We start from the raw sequence: 25,093 nt of genomic DNA on the forward strand, positions 1-25,093 counted from the left end.
TTTGTCTCAGGCACTTCTCTCACATCCGCGGGTGCTCGGCCCCATCCTTTATTTCTGCTAGGTCCCTAAGGACACTAGGATGCCGCGGAGGGAGCCAGGGGACCCAACCTTCAGGACTGAGAGTGAATTCTTGAGGGGAGGCGAGGAGGGAAGAAGAGGTGAGCAGAGCGTGGGGCGGGCGAGCGGCAAAGGACCAACCGTGTGGGGTAGGGGAGAGGAGGAGCTGTGGGACTCAAGCCAGCAGACAGGAGGACCCAAAAGGAAATGGAACTGTCACTGTCCTGTGGGGATGGTTGAAGCCAGCAGGCAAGAGGACAAAGAAGGAAATGGGACTGTCACTTGCCTGTGGGGACGGCTGAAACTGAGCCTTGAAGGTCACAAATCAGTCTATCCTGCTTACTAAGGAATTTTACAAGCACTGAATCACCAGCTTGTCACCGAATTTCACAGGGCAAGACTATATTCACTGAAAGGATCTTGACCTAGAAAATCAGAAGAGCAGACGATTAAGATACCTAGAAATGAATTGCCTGGCTCTGCCAGTATGGCAAAAGGGCTATCATGCAATGATAGCAAATGGAATATTAGTGATGGTTTTGTAAGGAAATAACAGGGTCTTATTTGGGGGAAGAAGTTGAGAGAAAATCAAGCTCAAATTTAAATGTATTTATTTCAAGAGCCAGATTTTGAGACAAAACCCTAGTAACACCTTTTATATTTAAAAGGTTAGGTACCAAAAAAAAAGTTGGGGGTGGAGAGAGCTTCCATTAACTACTTCAGATTACCATATAGCACTATTAAAAAATAACAGTACTATCAAATAGCAATTATTTTTAATTATTTTATCATGGGAGGCTATTACAAATATTTTTCTGCTGTAAGGATCAAGTTTTAACTATTTAAGGGATTTTATATATAGTTGTACTTGCATATATCATATATAAGATAATAATTTGAGATAGATCGAGACCATCCTGGCTAACACGGTGAAACCCCGTCTCTACTAAAATACAAAAAATTAGCCGGGCGCGGTGGCGGGCGCCTGTAGTCCCAGCTACTCCGGAGGCTGAGGCAGGAGAATGGCGCGAACCCGGGAGGCGGAGCTTGCAGTGAGCCAAGATGGTGCCACTGCACTCCAGCCTGGGACAGAGTGAAGACTCCGCCTCAAAAAAAAAAAAAAAAAAAAAAAAAAAAAAAAAAAAAAATTAATTTGAGATAATGATTCAAGAAACAAAATATGCAACTAAAATTCTCTGAAATTTAAAAACCATTAATAATTGCTAACGCAAAATAATATTTCAAAAGAAGAAAATGAGATATCTTGATGAAGTAACATATTGTCAAGCAATGTCTGTTTGGGTTAACTTCCTTTTAAACAATAATATGCCCCCAAATTGCTTTGAGTAACTACATCAAGAATTTTACTTACATTTTACTTTAGACTAGTTACCACTTTCACACACCATACCTGGGTTCATGTTTTTTCCTCAACCTAACATCCCTAAATTTCAAACTTGTATTTTCGCTTTCTTCTTTGCTAGAGAAAAATCTAAAGACAAGTGTCTCATACTTGTTTACATTACATCTGAAGATGTAAACTCATCCAGTCAGAACAGATAAACTGACTTTTGCAAAGTAACTAGCATTTACATTCTGGGATTCTGAAGAATTTCTTATGATTGGTTTCATAGGACTAAAACTGAAACTCTCATTCTTCAGCAGTTAGCTGGCTATCCCCAAAGGTTAATCCCTTGTACAAAACTACAAGACAATAGAAACACAGAGAGATTGCTTTGAACACATTAATTTCCATGTGTCCTTTATTTACCAGTTTACCAAACAAAATATAAGAAATAAGCATAACAGCTGAAAATATTTGTGACATGATAGTTAAACAAGTATTTTTAACATCTTAATTTAAGAATAATTACAGTTAAAAGTCATGCCTCAGATTTAATATTGCATTAGGTTTTAATGCATTAAGGAAACAAATCTAAATAAGTCAACTTGGGTGTGGGTGGTAAGGAGTGGAAAAGACAATGCATTTGACCACTGTTAATATTGGTTATAACAAAAATTCTCTGAGTGCAATGGAGCCCAAGTAGATGCCCTATGAGTTGAATATAGAAATATTAGTATTTGAGCTATGAACACTATTGTGGTGCTTTAGATCTTATTTATTTATTTAACACTATCTACTGTTTACTACTTTCAGACATGGACCAAAGCAGTGAAGGATGTATGAAAAAGATTAGCAGTGTGAATCTTGACAAACTTATTAATGACTTCTCACAGATAGAAAAGGTATGTAAAGATAGAAAACAATTGTAGTATATAGGGATACATGGAACAGATTTTGCCAAGGAAAGAAGTTGGGAAGAAAGAAAAATGTACCAAAAAATGATCAAGATAATAATATATTTTGCTATGCTCTTCTCTCTCACTTTAAAAATCCATGTTTAAAATATATCTGGCTTTGACTCATTTATACTAATACATCAAAATGTCCCTAGGACAGGGGAACAAATAATTTATGTACTTTTGCCAAAGTTAAACAGAAAATGCATATAGTAGTCCCCTTATCTGAGGTTTTGCTTTCTACAGTTTCAGCCACCTGAGGTCAACAGTGGTCCAAAAATATTAAATGGGAAATTCCCAAAATAAACAATTCATAAATTTTAAATTCTGCACCATTCTGAGTAGCATGATGAAATCTTCCATTGTCTCTCTCAGTCCTGCCCAGGATGTGATTCATCCTTTTGACCAGTGTATCCATGTTATATAGACCACTAGTCTATTAGTCCCTTGGTAGCCACCTTGGTTATCAGAAGCATGAGTACAGTACAATGAGATAATTTCAGAGAGAGAGAGACCACATTTATGTAACTTTTACTACAGTATGTTGTTCTATTTTATTAGTAGTTATTGTTATTAACCTCTTACTGTGCCTAATTTATAAATTAAACTTTATCATAGTTAGATATGTAGAGGCAAAAATATAGTATATATAGAGTTCAGTACTATCTGTGGTTTCAGGCATCCACTGGAGGTCACGGAACATATCCCTCCATGGATAAAAGGGAATTGCTATACTTGAAAGCCTACATTGTCCAGGCCAGGCGCGGTGGCTTACGCCTGTAATCCCAGCACGTTGGCGGGCGAATCACGAGGTCAGATCGAGGCCATCCTGGCTACCATGGTGAAACACTGTCTCTACTAAAAATACAAAAAGTTAGCCAGGCATGGTGGCGGGCTCCTCTATTCCCAGCTATTTGGGAGGCTGAGGCAAGAAAAGGGCGTGAACCCGGAAGGCGGAGCTTGCAGTGAGCCAAGATCGCGCCGCTGTACTCCGGTCTGGGCGACAGAGCGAGACTCCGTCTCAAAAAAAAAAAGAAAAGAAAAAGAAAGCCTACATTGTCCGTAAATTCAGGAATGGTTTTAGTAAACATTGAAGTAAATGCATATTTCAATCTGTTATTATAACTACTCATTTTTTAGTATTTCCTATTCTATCTGTTCCATTTTCCTTCTCTTTTGCCTAAAAGCAAAGCCATTTAAAGTCTCTCTCCCCAACTCTGGACAAATGGTAGACCAAACCCACAAGTGTATATTGGGTTTATCCTCCCCCCTCTGCCTTCAACAGCTGTTGAAAAATGTAGATGGTTAAATGAAAGAATTGGGGAGTGACTTTGTGAAGCAAGAGTGGGAGGGAGACTACTTCTATTTTCTCTTCTTTTCTTATAATTCTTTTCTATTCCTTCTTTTCCTCAGCACGCACACACACACACACACACACACACACACACACACAAATGTCATAATGAAAGAATTTTTATGATCGTGGGTATTTTGAAATAACATGAAATTTTTTTAAACAGTGAAGTTAAGTGTTCTTAACTGAGTGATTCCTAATATAACAAGAGATAAAAGAGAAAGGAATAAGCATTTTTGGTGGGAAAGGAGTTAGTACAATGATTTTGCAAATTAATTTGGAAATATCTGTCATATTCTTAAACACTTTAAATAAGAAATAATTGTTCATTTTTGAAGTGATGATGGTATTGTGGCCATATTTTGAAACAGTCATCTCTTGGAGATACATATGGATGGTAACATTAACAGATGAAATAACATAATGTCAGAGAGTTGCTTTGAGATCAGTTCAAAAGTGGTGAGACTCGGGAAGTGGATAGAGATACAGATGACATAAGACTGTTCATGAGTTGATTCTTGAAGCTGTTTGAAGAGCATATGGAGGCTTATACTATTCAAAAAAACACCCAAGAGATATGGTCAAGAATGTTTATTCATTACAAAAAGTAGAATATGGCCTCTCTCTCTTTCTCTCTCTCTCAGTAAGAGACTGGTTAAATAAATTACAGCATATTCAAAAATGAAACTCAATGTAGCTGTTAAAAAGAATGAGGTAGGCCGGGTGCGGTGGTTCACGCCTGTAATCCCAGCACTTTGGTAGGCCGAGGCAGGTAGATTGCCTGAGCTCAGGATTTTGAGACCAGCCAAGGCAACATGGTGAAACCCTGTCTCTACTAAAATACAAAAAATAAGCTGGGTGTGGTGGTGTGCACCTGTAATCCCAGCTACTCAGGAGGCTGAGACAGGAGAATTGCTAGAGCCCAGGAGGCGGAGGTTGCAGTGAGCCAAGATTGCCCCACTGTACTCCAGCCTGGAAGACAGTGTGAGACTTCGTCTCAAAAACAAAAGCGAAAACAAACAATGAGGTAGATCTATGTGGGTTTACATGACATCATCTCCCAGATAATAGTACTAAGCGGAACATCCAAGGCACAGAACAGAATATAATATGATTTCTTTCTATAGCTATACAGTCATAAAATATTTTGGAAACATATATAAGGAATTGTTAACCATGGGACTGAGAGTTGAATAGTTAGAAAGAAAATGGTTCAAGTTAGATCATATTTTTACTTTTCGTTTATAAATGCTAGTCTGTTTTAATATTCTACCATGTTACTTTTTCATTTAAAAATAAATTGGGAAGTGGGCTTATTTAAAATACAGTCATACATTGCTCAATGACAAGGATATGTTCCGAGAAATGCATTATTCGGCAATTTGGTCATTGTGTGAATGTTATGGAATATATTTACACAAACCTAAATGGTGTAGCCTACTACACACCTAGGCTTTATGGTATAGCCTATTGCTCCTAGGCTACAAACCTGGACAGCATGTTACTGTAATGACTATTGGAGGCAATTGTAACATAATGGTAAGTATTTGTATATCTAAACATAGAAAAGATACAGTAAAAATATGGTATAAAAGATAAAATTGGTACACTTGTAGAGGGCAACACCACTATTATATATGCAGTCTGTTCTTGATCAAAATATCTTTATGTAGTACATGACTGTATATGTATTTTTTATTAGACTTTCAAATATTAAGTGGTTTGTATTTTCATTAGTCTGTATATACTTAATAAAAAATTAAACTAGCAGCATTGATTTGTTAATAATAAGTATTCTATTTCTTCTACAGAAAATGATAGAAACCAATGGAAAGAACAATATACTGGATATTCAGTTGGAAAAGACAAACTGTCTATTAAAAGTAATGCAAGCAAAGGAGGTCTCAATTAAAGAAGGTTAGTTATTTGCTGCCTGAGGAATGCTAATTCTAATGAAAGTGTTTTTCAGTACAACAGTGATTGATATTACACCATATATTTGTAAAGTATTTTAAGTCCACATAGAGCTTTCCAGACTATCATCTCATTTATATCCTTATTATAGCCCTGAAAGACATGTAAGATGGGTATTATTACTCTGCCTCACCAATGAAGAAACATAGAATGAGACAAGTTAAATAATCTTTCTGAGGCCGCTCAACTTTCTGAGGTCAAAAGAAATGTCCAATTGAAGTCTTAATACAGGCCTATAAAAACCATGGGGAAAATAATTAAATTGAATTTATACCTTATAATTACATCAAAATAAATGTCAAATGTGTCAAAAATGTGTGTTAAAAGGGAAGTTGTACAAATATATTGATTTGCTCTGTCAACTGAGAGGGCCTAGAGGCAATAATTCCCCACTGACATTGAGCATTTCTGGTTCCCAGATCTTGGTTCCTTACACCATTCTCTAATAAAAGGAACCAAGATTTTTTTGAGACATGGCTGATTATAACACTGGGGCAGGAAAGATGCACAATAAGCTTCAAGTCTCTTATAAGGGCAGAAAGTAAGAAAGTCCTCAAAAAGGAATAAACAAACAAAAAGCACCCCACAGTGATGGGAGTATGTTAAAAGGGAGATAAAAGCCAACTGAAAGAACCAATGCTGGAACAACCTGAGCTAGCCCAAAGTGTAAAATAAACATCCATGAATCCTTACTGATATAAATAAATGATTTAATAAATAAGCAATTGGGGAAGAAGAGACACATCTTCTGTGCAGAAGAATTGCAAATGACTTTTGTAGATATTTTGCCCTCAAGGAGGAAGAGCATGGCTCCACACTCATTAATCGTGGGCTCAGTATAGTCAGTTTCTTTACTATAGTGAAGACACAGTATGAAAAGGGTGAGGGTAGGGGAAAAGTAACTACAAAGTGGAGAAGCCTGACAAATACTACCTCAGTTACATGATTAAGGTCAACATAAATAGTTATATCATATTGATAGTATACACTCTTGATATGATATGATAAAGATGGCACTTCTGTGGTCTTCTTCCCAAAACCCATAACCCTAGTCTAATCATGAGATAAATATCAGAAAAATTCTCATAGAGAGACATTACAAAATACCTGATCAGTATTTGCAAAACTGTCAGAGTCATCAAAACTAACGAAACTCTGAGAAATTATCACAGCCAAGGTTTGAAGATACAGCCCTAAAAAGTAAAGTTTATTAAAAGTTAAAAAGATGAAACCACAGAAAAACTAGAAGAGAGATGTAGGGTTTTTATTTTTATAATGGAGAATGCCTTTCTAAGTGTATGACACAGCATATGGAAACAATAAAAGAAAGGATTTGTACTTTTGACTCTAAAAAATTAATAACTTTTTGGAACAGTTTTAAGTTGACAGAAAAAAATTGAGTGAAATTACAGAGAATTTCCGTATACTCTCTCACCCCACCACTTCCCTATTATTAATATCTTGCATTAGTATGATACATTTGTTATAGCAGATGTGCCAATTGATCCACTATTATTAACTAAATTTCGGCCAGACAGGGTGGCTCACACCTGTAATCCCAGCACTTTTGGAGGCTGAGGAGGGTGGATCATGAGGTCAGGAGTTCAAGACCAGACTGGCCAAGATGGTGAAACCTCGTCTCTACTGAAAATACAAAAATTAGCCAGGCACGGTGGTAGGCACCTGTAATACCAGCTACTCAGGAGACTGAGGCAGGAGAATTGCTTGTATATTCAAACATTTAAAGAAGAAATAATACCAATCCTACTCTAACTGTTCCTAAAAATAAAGGAGGAGGAGAGAATACTTCCACACTCATTCTACAAGGCCAGTATTACCCTGATACCAAAATCGGACAAAGACACATAAAAAATAATAATAATAACTACAGGCCAATATCTCTGATGAATACTGATGTAAAAATCCTCAAAGTGCTAGCAAACCAAATTCAACAATACATTAGAAAGATCTTTCATCATGACCAAGTGGGATTCATCCCTTGGATGCAAGGATGGTTCAACATATGCAAATCAATCAATGTGTTGCATCATCAACAGAATGAAGGCTAAAAATTATATGACCATTTCAAATGATGCTGAAAAAGGATTTGATAAAATTCAACATTCCTTCATGATAAAAACCCTCAAAAAACTGGGATAGAAGAAACATAACTCAACATAATAAAAGCAATATATGACAGACCCAAAGCTAGTACCATACTGAATGGGGAAAAACTGAAATCCTTTCCTCTAAGATCTGGAACATGACAAGAATTTCATCCACTGTCACACTGTTGTTCAACATAGTACTGGAAGTCCTAGCTAGAGCAATCAGACAAGAGAAAGATATAAAGGGCATCCAAATTGGAAAGGAAGAAGTCAAATTATTCTTGTATGCAGATGACATGGACTTATATTTGGAAAATCTAAAGACTCAACAGGAAAACTATTAGCATAAACAACTTCAGTAGAGTTGCAGAATACAAAATCAACATACAAAACTCTGTAACATTTTTATATGCCAACGGTGAACAACCTAAAATAGAAATTTAAAAAGTAATCCCATTTACAATAGCTACAAATAAAATTGCATACCTAGGAATTAACCAACAAGTGAAAGATCTCTATAATGAAAACTGTAAGACATTGATTAAAGAAATTGAAGAGGACACCAAAAAATGGAAAAATATTCCATGTTCTTGGATTGGAAGAATCAATATTGTTAAAATGCCCATACTATTCAAAGGAATCTACAGATTCAATGCAATGCCTATCAAAATACCAGTGACATTCTTCAAAGGAACAGAAAAAATGATCTGAAAATTTGTATTGAACCACAAAAGACCCGGAATAGCCAAAGCTGTCCTAAGAAAATGAAAAAAAAAACTGGAGGAATCATATTACCTGACTTCAAATTATACTACAGAGCTACAGTAAGCAAAACAGTATGATACTGGCATAAAAACAGACACATAGACCAATGTAATAGAATAGAGAACCCATGAACAAATCCATACTGTATAGTGAGCTCATTTTTGACAAAGGTGCCAAGAACATACACTGGGGAAAAGACAGTCTTCAATAGCTGGTGCTGGGAAAACTGGATATTCATATGCAGAGGAATGAAACTAGATTACTGTCTCTCACCATATACAAAAATAAAATCAAAATGGATTAAAAACTTAAATCTAAGACCTCAAGCTATGAAACTGTTACAGGAAGACTTCAGGGAAAATCTCCAGAACATTGGTCTGGGCCAAGATTTCTTGAGCAATACCCCACAAGCACAAGCAACCAAAGCAAACATGGACAAATGGGATCGCATCAAGTTTAAAAGCTTCTGCACAGCACAGGATACAACCAACAAAGTGAAGAGACAACCCACGGAATGGGAAAAAATATTTGCAAACTACCCCTCTGACAAGGGATTAAGAACTAGAATATGTAAGTAGCTCAAACACCCCTATAGGAAAAAATATATATAATAATCCAATCCAAAAATGGGCAAAAGATTTGAATAGATATTTCTCAGAAGAAGACATACAAATGGTAAACAGGCATATGAAAAGGTGCTCAACAACATTGATCATCAGAGAAATGCAAATCAAAACTATAATGAAATCTCATCTCACCCCAGTTACAATGGCTTGTATACAAAAGACAGGCAATAACAAATGCTGGTGAGGATGTGGAGAAAAGGGAACCCTTGTATACTGTTGATGGGAAGGTAAATTAGTACAATCACTATAAAGAATAGCCTGGAGGCTCTTTGAAAAACTAAAAATAGAGCTATCATAGGAACCAGCAATTCCACTGCTGGGTATATACACAAAAGAAAGGAAATCAGTATGTCAAAGAGAGATCTGCACTCTTTGTTGCAGCACTGATTACAATAGCCAAGATTTGGAAGAAACCTAAATGTCCATCAACAGATGAATGAAGAAAGAAAATGTGGCACTCACAAACTATGGAGTATTATTCAACCATAAAAAAGAATGAGATCCTGCCATTTGCAACAACATAGATAGAACTGGAGATCATTATGTTAAGTGAAATAAGCCAGGCACAGAAAGACAAACATCATATGTTCTCATTTATGGGATCTAAAAGTCAAAACAAACTCATGGACATAGAGAGTAGAAGGATGGTTACCAGAGGCTGGGAAGGGTAGTGGGGGGCTGCAAGGGAGGTGGGGATGGTTAATGAGTACAAAAAAATAGAAAGAATGAATAAGACCTACTATTCATTAGCACAATAAGGTGACTATAGTCAATAATAACTTAATTGTACATTTTAAAGTAACTTAAAGAGTGTAACCGGATTGTTTATCACTCAGTTGATAAATGTTTGAAGGGCTAGATACCCCATTCCCCATGATGTGCTTATTTCACATTGCATACCTTTATCAAAACATCTCATGTACCCCATAAATATATACACCTGCTATGTAACCACGAACATTATTTTTAAGAAATACGATTTTATTTATTCTAAATCTAATGTCGTTTCAGCTGGATAGTACTTAGCAGATATAAAAGAATGAATAAGAATGACAACGTATGGAGCCAAGTGTGTGATAATTCACTTAGGAAGGAAGGACAAACTACACATGATCAAATTTATTCAACAACAAAGAATGATATATGGACATTTTATTTTCTACATTTGATGCCAGTCAGATAAAGAATTTCTTTGCCAGTTAAAGATAGTAATAATATTAGTATTGAGAACTAATTACTACAGAAAACTCTTTACATGTATAATTGCTTTTAATATTTGCAACTATTGTATGAAATACATATTAATATTCATATTGATGAATATTATAATATTATGGGCTCATAATCTTAGAGCCCATATCTGAGCTCAAAATGATTATTGATTTACTAAATTATATAGTATAAGAAATAGCTTAATATTCTGACCTCTGGTTTTTAGTAAGAATTTAATAGACCAGCATTTTCAAATTACATAGTAAAGTCCAACAACAACAACAACAAAACAACAGTGTGGATTAAATTTTGCAAAGAGAATTAAAAGCCATTATTCAAAATTAGTGAATGATATTCTCGTGAAGAATTTATCTAGGTTCAGCCCGCGGCACCCAAGATGGCCAAATAGGAACAGCTCCAGCCTCCAGCTCCTAGCATGAGTGACACAGAAGACAGGTGATTTCTGCATTTTCAACTGAGGTACCAGATTCATCTCACTGGGGCATGTCGAACAGTCAATGCTGGTCAGCAGGTGCAGCCCAACCAGCGAGAGCTGAAGCAGGGTGAGGCATCACCTCACCTGGGAAGTGCAAGGGGGAAGGGAGTTCCTTTTCCTAGCCAAGGGAAACTGAGACACACAATACCTGGAAAATTGGGTAACTCCCACCCTAATACTGTGCTTTACCAAGGATCTTAGCAAATGGCACACCAGGAGATTATATCCCACACCTGGCCCAGAGGGTCCCACGTCCATGGAGCCTCCCTCATTGCTAGCACAGCAGACTAAGATCTAACTGCAAGGCGGCAGCGAGGCTGGGGGAGGGGCACCCGCCATTGCTGAGGCTTAAGTAGTTAAACAAAGCCAATGGGAATCTCGAATTGGGTGGAGCCCACTGCAGCTCAAAGAGGCCTGCCTGCCTCTGTAGACTCCACCTCTGGGAACGGGGCATAGCTAAACAAAAAGCAGCAGAAACCTCTGCAGAAGTAAATGTCCCTGTCTGATAGCTTTGAAGAGAGCAGTGGTTTTCTCAGCATGGAGGTTGAGATCTGGGAATGGACAGACTGCCTGTTCAAGTGAGTCCCTGACCCCTGAGTAGCCTAACTGGGAGACATCCCCTACTAGGTGCAGACTGACACCTCACACCTCACATGGCTGGGTACACCTCTGAGACAAAGCTTCCAGAGCAAGAATCAGACAGCAACACTCGCTGTTCAGCAATATTCTGTCTTCTGCAGCCTCCACTGCTGATACCCAGGCAAACAGGGTCTGGAGTGGACCTCAGGCAAACTCCAATAGACCTGCAGCTGAGGGTCCTGACTGTTAGAAGGAAAACTAACAAACAGAAAGGAAACCCACATCAAAACGCCATCAGTACGTCACCATCATCAAAGACCAAAGGCAGATAAAACCACAAAGATGGGGAAAAAGCAGTGCAGAAAAGCTGGAAATTCAAAAAAATCAGAGCACATCTCCCCTCCAAAGGAACGCAGCTCATTGCCAGCAATGGAACAAAGCTGGATGGAGAATGACTTTGACAAGTTGAGAGAAGAAGGCTTCAGTCGATCAAACTTCTCAGAGCTAAAGGAGGAACTACATAACCAGTGCAAAGAAACTAAAAACCTTGAAAAAAAAGAATGGATGAATGGATAACTAGAATAATCAATGCAGAGAAGACCATAAAAGAACTGATGGAGATGAAAACCATGACACGGGAACTACGTGACAAATGCACAAGCTTCAGTAACCGACTCAATCAACTGGAAGAAAGAGTATCAGTGATTGAAGATCAAATGAATGAAATGAAGCAAGAAGAGAAGTGTAGAGTAAAAGGAAATGAACAAAGCCTCCAAGAAATATGGGATTATGTGAAAAGACCAAATCTACGTCTGATTGGTGTGCCTGAAAGTGAGGGGGAAAATGGAACCAAGGTGGAAAACACTCTGCAGGATATCATCCAGGAGAACTTCCTCAACCTAGTAAGGCAGACCAACATTCAAATTCAGAAAATACAGAGAATACCACAAAGATACTCCTCGAGAAGAGCAACTCCAAGACACATAATTGTCAGATTCACCAAAGTTGAAGTGAAGGAAAAAATGTTAAGGGCAGCCAGAGAGAAACGTCAGGTTACCCACAAAGGGAAGCCCATCAGACTAACAGCAGATCTCTTGGCAGAAACTCTCCAAGCCAGAAGAGAGTGGGGGCCAATAGTCAACATTCTTAAAGAAAAGAATTGTCAACCCAGAATTTCATATCCAGCCAAACTAAGTTTCATAAGTGAAGGAGAAATAAAATCCTTTACAGACAAGCAAATGCTTAGAGGTATTGTCACCACCAGGCCTGCCCTACAAGAGATCCTGAAGGAAGCACTAAACATGGAAAGGAACAACCAGTACCAGCCATTGCAAAAACATGCCAAAATGTAAAGACCATCAATGCTAGGAAGAAACTGAATCAACTAACGAGCAAAATAACCAGCTAATATGATAATCACAGGATCAAGTTCACACATAACAATATTAACCTTAAATGTAAATGGACTAAATGGTCCAATTAAAAGACACAGACTGGCAGATTGGATCAAGAGTCAAGACTCATCAGTTTGCTGTATTCAGGAGACCCATCTCACATGCAGAGATACACATAGGCTCAGACTCCCATACAATAATAATGGGAGACTTTAACACCTCACTGTCAACATTAGACAGATCAACAAGACAGAAAGTTAACAAGGATATCCAGGAATTGAACTCAACTCTGCACCAAGTGGACCTAATAGACATCTACAGAACTCTCCACCCCAAATCAACAGAATATACATTCTTCTCAGCACCACATCGCACTTATTCCAAAATTGACCACATAGTTGGAGTAAAGCACTCCTCAGCAAATGCAAAAGAACAGAAATTATAACAAACTGTCTCTCAGACCACAGCGCAATCAAACTAGAACTCAGGACTAAGAAACTCGATCAAAACCACTCAACTACATGGAAACTGAACAACCCGTTCCTGAATGACTACTGGGTACATAACGAAATGAAGGCAGAAATAAAGATGTTCTTTGAAACCAATGAGAACAAAGATACAACATACCAGAATCTCTGGGACACATTTAAAGCAGTGTGTAGAGGGAAATTTGCAGCACTTAATGCCCACAAGGGAAAGCAGGAAAGATCTAAAATTGATACCCTAACATCACAATTAAAAGAACTAGATAAGCAAGAGCAAGCACATTCAAAAGCTAGCAGAAGGCAAGAAATAACTCAGAGCAGAGCAGAACTGAAGGAGATAGAGACACAAAAAACCCTCCAAAAAATCAATGAATCCAGGAGCTGGTTTTTTGAAAAGATCAACAAAATTGATAGACCACTAGCAAGACTAATAAAGAAGACAAGTGAGAAGAATCAAATAGATGCAATAAAAAATGATAAAGGGGATATCACCACTGACCCCACAGAAATACAAACTACCATCAGAGAATACTATAAACACCTCTACACAAATAAACTAGAAAACCTAGAAGAAATGGATAATTTCCTGGACACTTACACTCTTCCAAGACTAAACCAGGAAGAAGTTGAATCCCTGAATAGACCAATAGCAGGCTCTGAAATTGAAGCAATAATTAATAGCCTACCAATCAAAAAAAGTCCAGGACCAGATGGATTCACAGACGAATTCTACCAGAGGTACAAGGAGGAGCTGGTACCATTCCTTCTGAAACTATTCCAATCAATAGAAAAAGAGGGAATCCTCCCTAACTCATTTTATGAAGCCAACATCATCCTGATACCAAAGCCTGGCAGAGACACAACAATAAAAGAGAATTTTAGACCAATATCCCTGATGAACATTGATTCAAAAGTCCTCAACAAAATATTGGCAAACCGAATCCAGCAGCACATCAAAAAGCTTATCCACCATGATCAAGTGGGCTTCATCCCTGGGATGCAAGGCTGATTCAATATACACAAATCAATAAACGTAATCCAGCATATAAACAGAACTAAAGACAAAAACCACATGATTTTCTCAATAGCTGCAGAAAAGGCCTTCAACAAAATTCAACAGCCCTTCAAGCTAAAAACTCTCAATAAATTCGGTATTAATGGAACGTATCTCAAAATAATAAGAACTATTTATGACAAACCCACAGCCAATATCATACTGAATGGGCAAAAACTGGAAGCATTCCCTTTGGAAACTGGCACAAGACAGGGATGCCCTCTCTCACCACTCCTATTCAACACAGGGTTGGAAGTTCTGGCTAGGACAATCAGGTAAGAGAAAGAAATAAAGGGTATTCAGTTAGGAAAAGAAGAAGTCAAATTGTCCCTGTTTGCGGATGACATGATTGTATATTTACCAAACCCCATCGTCTCAGCCCAAAATCTCCTTAAGCTGATAAGCAACTTCAGCAAAGTCTCAGGATACAAACTCAATGTGCAAAACTCACAAGCATTATTATACACCAGTAACAGACAAACAGAGAGCCAAATCATGAATGAACTCCCATTCACAATAGCTTCAAAGAGAATAAAATACCTAGGAATCCAACTTACAAGGAGTGTAAAGGACCTCTTCAAGGAGAACTACAAACCACTGCTCAACGAAATAAAAGAGGACACAAACAAATGGAAGAACATACCATGCTCATGAATAGGAAGAATCAATATCGTGAAAATGGCCAAACTGCCCAAGGTAATTTATAGATTCAATGCCATCCCCATGAAGCTACCAATGAGTTTCTTCACAGAATTGGAAAAACCTGCTTTAAAGTTCATATGGAACCAAAAAAGAGCCTGCATTGCCAAGACAATCCTAAATCAAAAGAACAAAGCTGGAGGCATCATGCTACCTGACTTCAAACTATACTACAAGGCTACAGTAACCAAAACAGCATGGTACTGGCACTAAAACAGATATATAGACCAATGGAACAGAACAGAGCCCTCAGAAATAATACCACACATCTACAGCCATCTGATCTTTGACAAACATGACAAAAACAAGAAATGGGGAAAGGATTCCCTATTTAATAAATGGTGCTGGGAAAATTGGCTAGCCATAAGTAGAAAGCTGAAACTGGATCCTTTCCTTACTCTTTATATGAAAATTAATTCAAGATGGATTAGAGACTTAAATGTTAGACCTAAAACCATAAAAACCCTAGAAGAAAACCTAGGCAATACCATTCAGGACATAGGCATGGGCAAGAACTTCATGTCTAAAACACCAAAAGCAACGGTAACATAAGCCAAAATTGAGAAATGGGATCTAATTAAACTAAAGAGCTTCTGCACAGCAAAAGAAACTACCATCAGAGTGAACAGGCAACCTACAGAATGGGAGAAAATTGTTGCAATCTACTCATCTGACAAAGGGCTAATATCCAGAACCTACAAAGAACTCAAGCAAATGTACAAGAAAAAAACAAACAACCCCATCAAAGAATGGGTAAAGGATATGAACAGACACTTCTCAAAAGAAGACATTTATACAGCCAACAGACACATGAAAAAATGCTCATCATCACTGGCCATCAGAGAAATGCAAATCAAAACCACAATGAGATACCATCTCACACCAGTTAGAATGGCGATCATTAAAAAATCAGGAAACGACAGGTGCTGGAGAGGATGTGGAGAGACAGGAACACTTTTACACTGTTGGTGGGACTGTAAACTAGTTCAACCATTGTGGAAAACAATGTGGCAATTCCTCAAGGATGTAGAACTAGAAATACCATTTGACCCAGCCATCCCATTACTGGGTATACACCCAAAGGATTATAAATCAAGCTGCTATAATGACACATGCACACATATGTTTATTGCAGCACTATTCACAATAGCAAAGACTTGGAATCAACCCAAATGTCCATCAGTGACAGACTGGATTAAGAAAATGTGGCACATATACACCATGGAATACTATGCAGCCATAAAAAAGGATGAGTTCGTGTCCTTTGTAGGGACATGGATGCAGCTGGAAACCATCATTCTCAACAAACTATTGCAAGAACAGAAAACCAAACACCACATGTTCTCACTCATAGGTGGGAACTGAACAATGAGATCACTTGGACACAGGAAGGGGAACATCATACACCGGGGCCTATTGTGAGGAGAGGGGAGAGGGGAGGGATAGCATTAGGAGATATACTGAATGTAAATGACGAGTTAATGGGTGCAGCACACCAACATGGCACATGTATGCATATGTAACAAACCTGCACGTTGTGCACATGTACACTAGAACTTAAAGTATAATAATGATTTTTTTTAAGTCAAAAAAAGAAAAAGAAAAAAAATGAGAAAATAATTTATCTAGGTTCCATTGTAGAAAATGGGGTGAGCGCGCCCCCTTGTGTTCAAGTTTTGAAAATACACATTTTTGAAACATTCAGTTGCAGAGTTCTGTTTTCAATTTACAGATTACTGAGGTATCTTCAGCTACTATATTCTATGAATCACTGGATTCATTACTCTAAAAGGCACAAAGACAAGTGATGGCAGAGTCTGTCTATGCCTCTTTAATATTTGAATTCTAGCAGCTAGCACAGTGACACTCATGAAGCAGATTCTCAGCTAATTTCTGTCAAATGTAATTTAACCATTATTCTCTTACTGGGAAATAGCAAGATAGAGAAAATGGATGATGATGAGAACTTTGAGTAGATGGTGGGGATGGTGGGGATGGTAGGGATGGTAGGGAGAGCAGGGAGGAGTGAAGAGCCACAATAGCAAAACCTTGTATCATCACTAAGCTTTAAACTTCTGCAAAATACTTTCATTTCTGTCAGCATAGTTGAAAAAGTACATGAGACTGAGTGCAGAATCTCTAATTAAAAGGTGAAAAATTTTGAATTCTCCCTTCACAGTATTGGTTCATTCAATCGACAAAATATATGTTATTTTCATAACAGAGATTCTCTACTTACCCCTTATCTGCTTCAACTTACTGTGATATTACCTGTCAACCCAATTATCCCTGAACAAATATTTGTGGATTGCCTGCTATGGACCACAAGTGTTCTAAACAGTAGGAAGCAATGGTAAGCAAAACAAAAAATAGTCTCTGCTGTTGTAGCCCTAATAGCCAAGTGGACTTCTAAAGTAATAGAAATTACCACTACTGTTGCTGTCCATCTTGGCTGTTGCTGTTGGTAACCAATAGTCAAGGTTTGTATGTGCATGTCAAGGCTCTAATATTTGCAAGGAAACTTCTGTCTTCTATTATGTCAGCAGCCATTGGCAACAAAGTTGTTGAAGCCTTGGAACACTACTTATTGAGTTTTTACTCCTTTTATTGCTAATCTCTTGCTCTAAGACTCAAGCATAAGTACTAAGAGGACAGACTGGAAGACAGAGTAAGAAAAGCATTCTCTTATACCACACAATTGTACCACACATTGTCTTATACCAAAACAATATAATTTGACTCCCTTTCCTTAGGATGTTCTTTCATGGAAGATTTGCATGGACATTCTTCTTATAGTTCCCCAGACATATGCAGTTATGCCTTACTACTTAGGGCAGAGATTGCTTAGGCATATGGTAGGATCCATACTATTCTGTGCTTTAGGAAAGTCATTACCAAGTTTTGAAATTCATTTGGCTTAATGAGTGAGTTAAAAGTAAAGGCTCATACCTGTAGTCCCAGCACTTTAGGAGGCCAAGGGGGGTGGATCACCTGAGGCACGTGGATTACTTGAGGTCAGGAGTTTGAGACTGGCATGGCAAACATGGTGAAACCCCGTCTCTACAAAAATACAAAAAGTAGCCAGGCATGATGACGCATGCCTGTAATCCCAGCTGCTCAGGAGGCTGAGGCAGGAGAATCACTTGAACCTGGGAGGCGGAGGTTGCAGTGAGCAAACATCATGCCACTGCACTTCAGCCTGGACGACAGGGCAAGACTTTGTCTCAAAAAAAAAAAAATGTGTTTTTCCTTTATATAATTTTCTTTAAGGTGCTTGGCTGCTTTATTAAGATCTTATAATTTCAAATTAAATATTATTATTATTATTTTTAGAGACAGGGTCTTGCTCTGTCACCCAGGCTGGAGTGCAATGGCGTGAGCATAGCCCCCTGCAGCCTTGAACTCTTGGGTTCAAGTGATCCTCCTGCCTCAGCCCGTTGAGTCTATAGGACTACAAGGCACACATCACCATTGCCTGGCTTAAATATTATTTTAATAATTTCAACTGAAAATAATTCCAAAATGAAAGCAAAGGATTTTAAAATAAATTTATCTTTTATGTTTTAGAATGTGCTACTCTTCATAATATAATTAAAGGGCTACAACAAACCATTGAATGTCAACAGAATTTGAAAGGTAAGTTAGAAAAAAAAGTAAAATCTAAAAAAGCTTTGTTTATTTGAGCACTTTTAAAAATGGGAAGCTTTTACATTGTTGATAATAAGTTTCAATTTATCAGCTAAAAGTGGACATCTTACTACTTAAAAATATTTTCCTAGATTATTATGAAATAAGAAATGTTATGCTGAACGGAACAATTCAGTCATGTTCTATCTGATAGTGACATAAAGGGATGTTTTGTATAGGTCATATAATTATTACCTTAAAAAGTTTAGAAATAGATTTATTCTCAGTAGCATTGTTGGTCTTTAATAACCTTGTGTTCAGTTTTGAAGAGTGGGTATTACTAGTTAAACCATAATTTTTTATTTAAACCACAGTGATAATTTACCATTTAATTTTTTTGTCATAGACTAAGACTGTATTTTTGCAAGTGGAGTCAACACATTCAGCTTACCTTATCTTTAACAAACATTTTAATCAAACAGGCCTACCATTCACAAAACAGACCAACCAAGTATTTTGTGCTGTTCTGACTCAGCTGTGACGGCTGTGAGATTTTTTTCTACTATATCAGAGATTAAACTAAATTGCCTTAAAGGCCCCTTCCACATAAAACTCACATCAAATAAGCATTTCTCATCTTAGACCTCTGCTTTTATTTTAAAACAAGCACCTTATATATGTGAGATAAAATATTGATCTTATATGTGATTCCTGTAATTTGGAGTGTTAAAAAAGGGCACTCGTTGAAACCCCGTCTCTACTAAAAAATACAAAAAACTAGCCGGGCGAGGTGGCGGGCGCCTGTAGTCCCAGCTACTCGGGAGGCTGAGGCAGGAGAATGGCGTGAACCCGGGAGGCAGAGCTTGCAGTGAACCAAATTCCGGCCACTGCACTCCAGCCTGGGGGACAGAGCAAGACTCCGTCTCAAAAAAAAAAAAAAAAAAAAAAAAAGGCACTCATGCTCCTATTTCAATGCCAGGGCTCAAAACAACTTTTCCCTTCCTTGTGACTAAAATACCACACCCAGCTGGGTTCTCTATTCTGTTCCATAATCTACATGTCTGTTTTTTTTTTTAAACAGTGCTACTGTTCTGATTATTGTAACTCCATAATATACTTTGAAATTAGGTAGTGCAATGGCTCCAGGTTTGTTCTTTTTACTCAAGATTTCTTGGGCTATTTGAGGTCTTTTGTGATTCCATATGAATTTTAAGATTGTTTTGTCTACTTCTGTAAAGAATGTCATTGGCATTTTGATAGTGATTGCATTAAATATGCAGATCATTTTAGATAGTATGGACATTTTAACAATATTTTAACAATTTTAACAATATTAATTCTTCTAATCTATTTATCTGTGTCTTCTTTCATTTCCTTCATCAATATTTTATTACTTTCAGTGTACAAGATTCTCACCTTCTTTGGTTAATTCTTAAGTATTTTTATTGCCATTGTTAATAAGATTGTTTCTTAATTTCCTTTCCAGATATTTTGTAATTTGTATATAGAAATGTGACCGATTTTTGTATGTTGATTTTGTGTAGTGCAACTTTACTGAATCTGTTTATTAGTTCTAATAGGTTTTCTAAGTATATAGTCATGTCATCTGAGAATATAGATAATTTTCTTCTCTTCTGATTTGGATGCCCTTTATGTCTTTCTCTTTCCTAATTGCTCTGTCTAGGATTTCCAGCAAATATGTTGAAAAGAAGTGGCAAAAATACTAAACACACTCCTGAACAATCATTGAGTCTAAGAATCAACCAAAGGAATTTTAAAATATCTGAGACAAATGAAAACACAACATACCAAAACCTATAGGATACAGCAAAAGACATTTTAATGGGGAAGTTTATGGCTGTAAAGCCTAAATTTAAAAGGAAAAATATATATATCCAATAAGTAATCTATCTTTACGCCTCGAGGAACTAGGAAAAAAAATAAAAGAAACAAATTAAGCCCAAAGGTAATCAAAGGAAAGAAATAATGAAGATTATAGGAGAAAATAATCAAATAGAAGATTAAAAAAACAGAAAATTTAACAAAACTAAGAGTTTGTTTTTTTGAAAAAATAAAATTGACAAACCCTTGGCTACACTGAAAAAAAAAGAAAGATGTCAGTAAATAAAAGCAGAAATGAAAGAGAAAACGATACAACTGTTGTCTTAGGGGGCGTAAGGAGGATAATAAGGGATTATTAAGAGCATCTATATGCCAACAAACTGGATAACCTAGGAAAAATAGTCAAATACCTAGGAACATACAACCTGCCAAAACTGAGTCAGAAATAGTCAGAACACACCAACAACAAATAAGGAGATTGAGTAAATAATCAAAAATCTCCCACCAAAAGAAGCCCAGGATGAGGTGGCTTCATGGGGAATTCCATTAAACACTCAGAGAAAAAGTAATACCAATTTTTCTTAAACTCTTTCAAACAATAAAAGCAAAGGGAACACTTCCAAATTCATCTATGAGGCCAGCATCACCCTGACACCAAAATCAGACAAAGACACTGCAAGGAAAGAAAATTACATCCCAATATCCCTGATAAACACAGACTCAAAAATCCTCAATAAAATACTATCAGATAAAATTCAACAGCCCATTAAAAAGATCATATATCCTAACCAAGTGGGATTTATCCCTGGGATGCAAGTATGGTTCTGTATACACAGATCAATCAATGTGATACACCATGTGATTTCTATTTATTATCAAAATGAGTAGGAAAAAAACACACGAACACCTCAATAGATACAGAAAAAGCATTTGACAAAATTCAACATCCACTGATGAATTAAAACTCTCACAAAATAGGTATAGATAGAGAAGGTAATAGGCATGGAAGGATCTTGCCTTAACACAATAAAGGCCGTAAATGAAAAGCTCACAGCTAACATCATAAAGAATGGGAGAAAACAGAAAACTTTCTCTTTGAGATCCGGTACAAGGCAGGTACAAGTTTTAAAACAGCCATTCTTGGCCGGGCGCTGTGGCTCACGCCTATAATCCATATCCCAGCCAACATGGTGAAACCTCACCTCTACTAAAAAAAATACAAAAATTAGCTGGGTATGATGGGCTTGCCTGTAATCCCAGCTACTCAAGAGGCTAAGGCAGGAGAATCACTTGAACCAAGGAGTTGGAGATTGCAGTGAGCCGAGATCACGCCACTGCACTCCAGCCTGGCCACAGAACGAGACTCTGTCTCAAACAATAAAAAAATAAAATAGCCATTCTTAAAAATGAATATTGTATGACGCCTCTTGCAAATAAATGATGATTCATTGAGTTCACTTTCCCAATGCTTTTACAAGCCTTGATTGAGCAAGATGATAGATAAGAACTATCTATATTTGACCATTTTCATCCAATTGATTGCCAAGATAGTATGATTAATCTGCTTCTTTAAGCTACCCAGTGGTTTCCTTTCCAATAGCTCTTTTCTCTCCTTAATAGGAAACTGTTTTTCATTTTCAGACATTCACCGTTTATTCACTTAACCATATGCCTCAGGGAAAGCTGATTGCATCCAAACTCCAAGGGAGTTCTTTTGGAATAATTTTCCTCTCTCCCAAGAGATGGACTGTGTTCTTCTGGTTGTTATAAGACTGTATATAATGCCTAAAATTGTTACAGATTTCTTGTTTCTAGTCTAAAATTCATGCCAGCAGGATGATTTTGGAGGACAGCAAGAAAAGTAAACTAAAAGGATCTGGTTTTTTGGTAACACTATTGAGCCAATTAATCAATTACCCTCTAGGTTTAAGAAACTTTTCAGTTACAATGAGAGAAATGCTACCTTCCTTTAGTCTTATCAATGAATCTTTCCAGTAGGGACTTATGGATTATGTAAAAGATAATTCAATGAGATGTAGAAAAAAATTACAATTCTTATTTATCTTTATTTTTATCTGAAAATTCAAAGCCAGTCATCTTACAAAAATTTAATAACTAGGATAATATTCCTTTTTCTATGTGTAAGTTAATTATATGTCACGCGTGATACACAAGGTTCTTCTTTCTCTGAGGAGAATGGGAGTTCTAAAACTGAACAATTGCATGTTTGCTTTTTCCTCTAGTTTCAGTGTATGGCCATGAAGTACAGTTTATATGTATCTAGATAAGAGGATTGATAGATAAAAGTAGCTAGTTCTAATCAAACTAATCCTTCCAAAATGGACAAGTAGTTTTAAAAAATAAAACATATATTGAGGACAATAATAATTACAATAATGCAAGCACAAGCCAACAATAAGAAATTATCAGAGCTGTCACTTCTCCTACCCCCATACAAGCTCTTTATCAGGCATATTAAGTTAAAAAGTAATCAAAGTCTATTAGACTTGATAAAATGTCAGCCAACAGTGGCCAATTAACTGATTTTGGAAAATTAATTTATGGAAAAACCATTGTATCTTTAGAAATGGTTCCACCATTAAGCAACTTCAGGGCTAAAAATGTGTCACTTTTAAGTATTCTCACTTGCACATAAAACTTAAAAATAGAATTCTAACTTTAATGAAAATCCTTCAAATGCACCTCATGTTTCTGGTAAAACATATAAGGATCTCGGAAGTTGTCATTCCCTGCTAACAAGTAAAACATTGAGCAAACTGAAAAATCAACAATTCTTAGACTCTTTTGATCACAGAAGTGAGGTCACAGGACAGATTGATGCACCTAGAATTGGAGACAGGGAGGCAGATTCAGAAAATCACAACTTACAAGAACACAAGAACAGAAACCTCCCTGTTTGTCAGACCGGGAAACCCTAAAATGTAATTTTGATGAATTGCAGGAGGCTCACCGTGGTCAAGTCTAAGAGATTAAAAATTTCAGGGGACCCAATCCCATAGGGGAGCCCCTACAGTTTTGTAAGTTTTACCTGTAAGAGCTCTGCTAAGATCTCACAGTTAAGATATGGGGAAAATCCCCTCATGTTGTTGGCCAGAGGAGAGGAAAAGTAACCATTTTGAAATAATCAACAGCTTCTGGTCTTAAGAAAGCCTGACTCAAAAGAAGCTGTTTTATCTGAACCTAAACTACTGGGGTTTTAGCCAAGGATAAGCTGCCTTAGGGGAAAATATCCTATTTCAGCTCCCCCTAGCCTTGCCGACTCCAGCCCACTCTAGTCATTCCATCTCACCAAAGGGGAGAGGGACTGAGAAGCATGAGGGTAGCTCACAGTCCAAAGACACAGGCTTACTGAAAGACTGAGACCTAATCATAGGACTATAGAATGCTTCTCCTTCGCCAACACCTTACCATCAAATCACTAAAGGCCTGTTTACTGGTACTTGGTCATGAGCTTTGTACAAAAATTTACAAGGCACACTTAAAAAAAAAAAAAAAAGGTAAACGGTTTGAAGAGACAGAGAAAGCATCAAAACCAGACACAGAAATGGCAGGGATATTGGAATTATTAGACCAGAAATTTTTTTAAAACTATGGTTAATATGCTAAAGGCTCTAAACACAAATGAAGAATGCCTTTGTTGGACTCATTAGTAGACTAGACATAGCCTAATGAAAAGAATTTTTCAGCATGAGGAAAGACTCTCTAAGCTTGAGAATATGTCAATAGTAACTTCCAAAACTGAAAAGAAAAAAAAAAAAAAAGACTAGGAAAAAAGTAACAAAATATCCAAAAACTGTGTAATAACTACAAAAGCTGTAACAAACACTTAATGGGAATACCAGAAGGAAAATAAAGAAAGAAAGGAACAGAAGAAACATCAGAAGCAATAATGACTGAGAATTTCCCCTAATTAATATCAGATACCAAACCACAGATCCAGGAAGCTCAGTGAACACCAAGCAGGGTAAATGCTCAAAAAACTACCCATAGGCATGTCATATTCAAACTGTAGAAAATAAAAAACAAAGAAAAAATTTTGAAACAAGAGTGAGGAAAATTCTTTACCTATAGAGGACCGACCAAAGATAAGAATTATACCCAGCTTCTTCTCAGGAACCATGCAAGCAGTAAAGGAGTAGAGTGAAATATTTAAAGTGCTGAGAGAGATAGAATAAAACGCCAACCAATAATTCTGCATCCTGCAAACTTATTGTCCAGAAAGGAGAAATAAAGACTTTATTAGACAAACAAAAATTGAGAGTATTTGTTGCAAGTATACCAGCCTTGCAGGAAGTGATGAAAGAGGAGAGAAGCAAAATGATATACCAGAAACTTGGATATACATAGAAAGGAAGAACCTTACAGAAGGAATAAGTGAAGGCAAAATAAAAACTTTTATTTTTCTTATTCTCAATTGATCTAACAGATAACAGTTTATTCAAAATATAGCAACAATGTATTATTAAGTAATGATACTTAATGATACTTAAAAAGCTTAT

The 25,093-nt window shown here is 36.9% G+C and overlaps 1 protein-coding gene across 1 annotated transcript in view; it reads left to right on the forward strand.

Moving 5' to 3' along the window:
* The first annotated feature begins 2,212 nt into the window (after positions 1 to 2,212).
* The window catches only part of CCDC152 (coiled-coil domain containing 152), a 46,457-nt gene continuing 23,576 nt past the window's right edge, over positions 2,213 to 25,093 (forward strand). The window contains exons 1-3 of the mRNA XM_005556814.4: positions 2,213 to 2,304; positions 5,524 to 5,629; positions 18,672 to 18,740. Of these exons, the coding sequence (XP_005556871.1) occupies positions 2,218 to 2,304; positions 5,524 to 5,629; positions 18,672 to 18,740 (262 nt within the window). The 5' untranslated portion in view covers positions 2,213 to 2,217. The remainder of the gene's footprint in view (positions 2,305 to 5,523; positions 5,630 to 18,671; positions 18,741 to 25,093) is intronic.

This window comes from Macaca fascicularis, chromosome 6 (assembly GCF_037993035.2).
Source record: "Macaca fascicularis isolate 582-1 chromosome 6, T2T-MFA8v1.1".
NCBI lineage: Eukaryota > Metazoa > Chordata > Mammalia > Primates > Cercopithecidae > Macaca > Macaca fascicularis.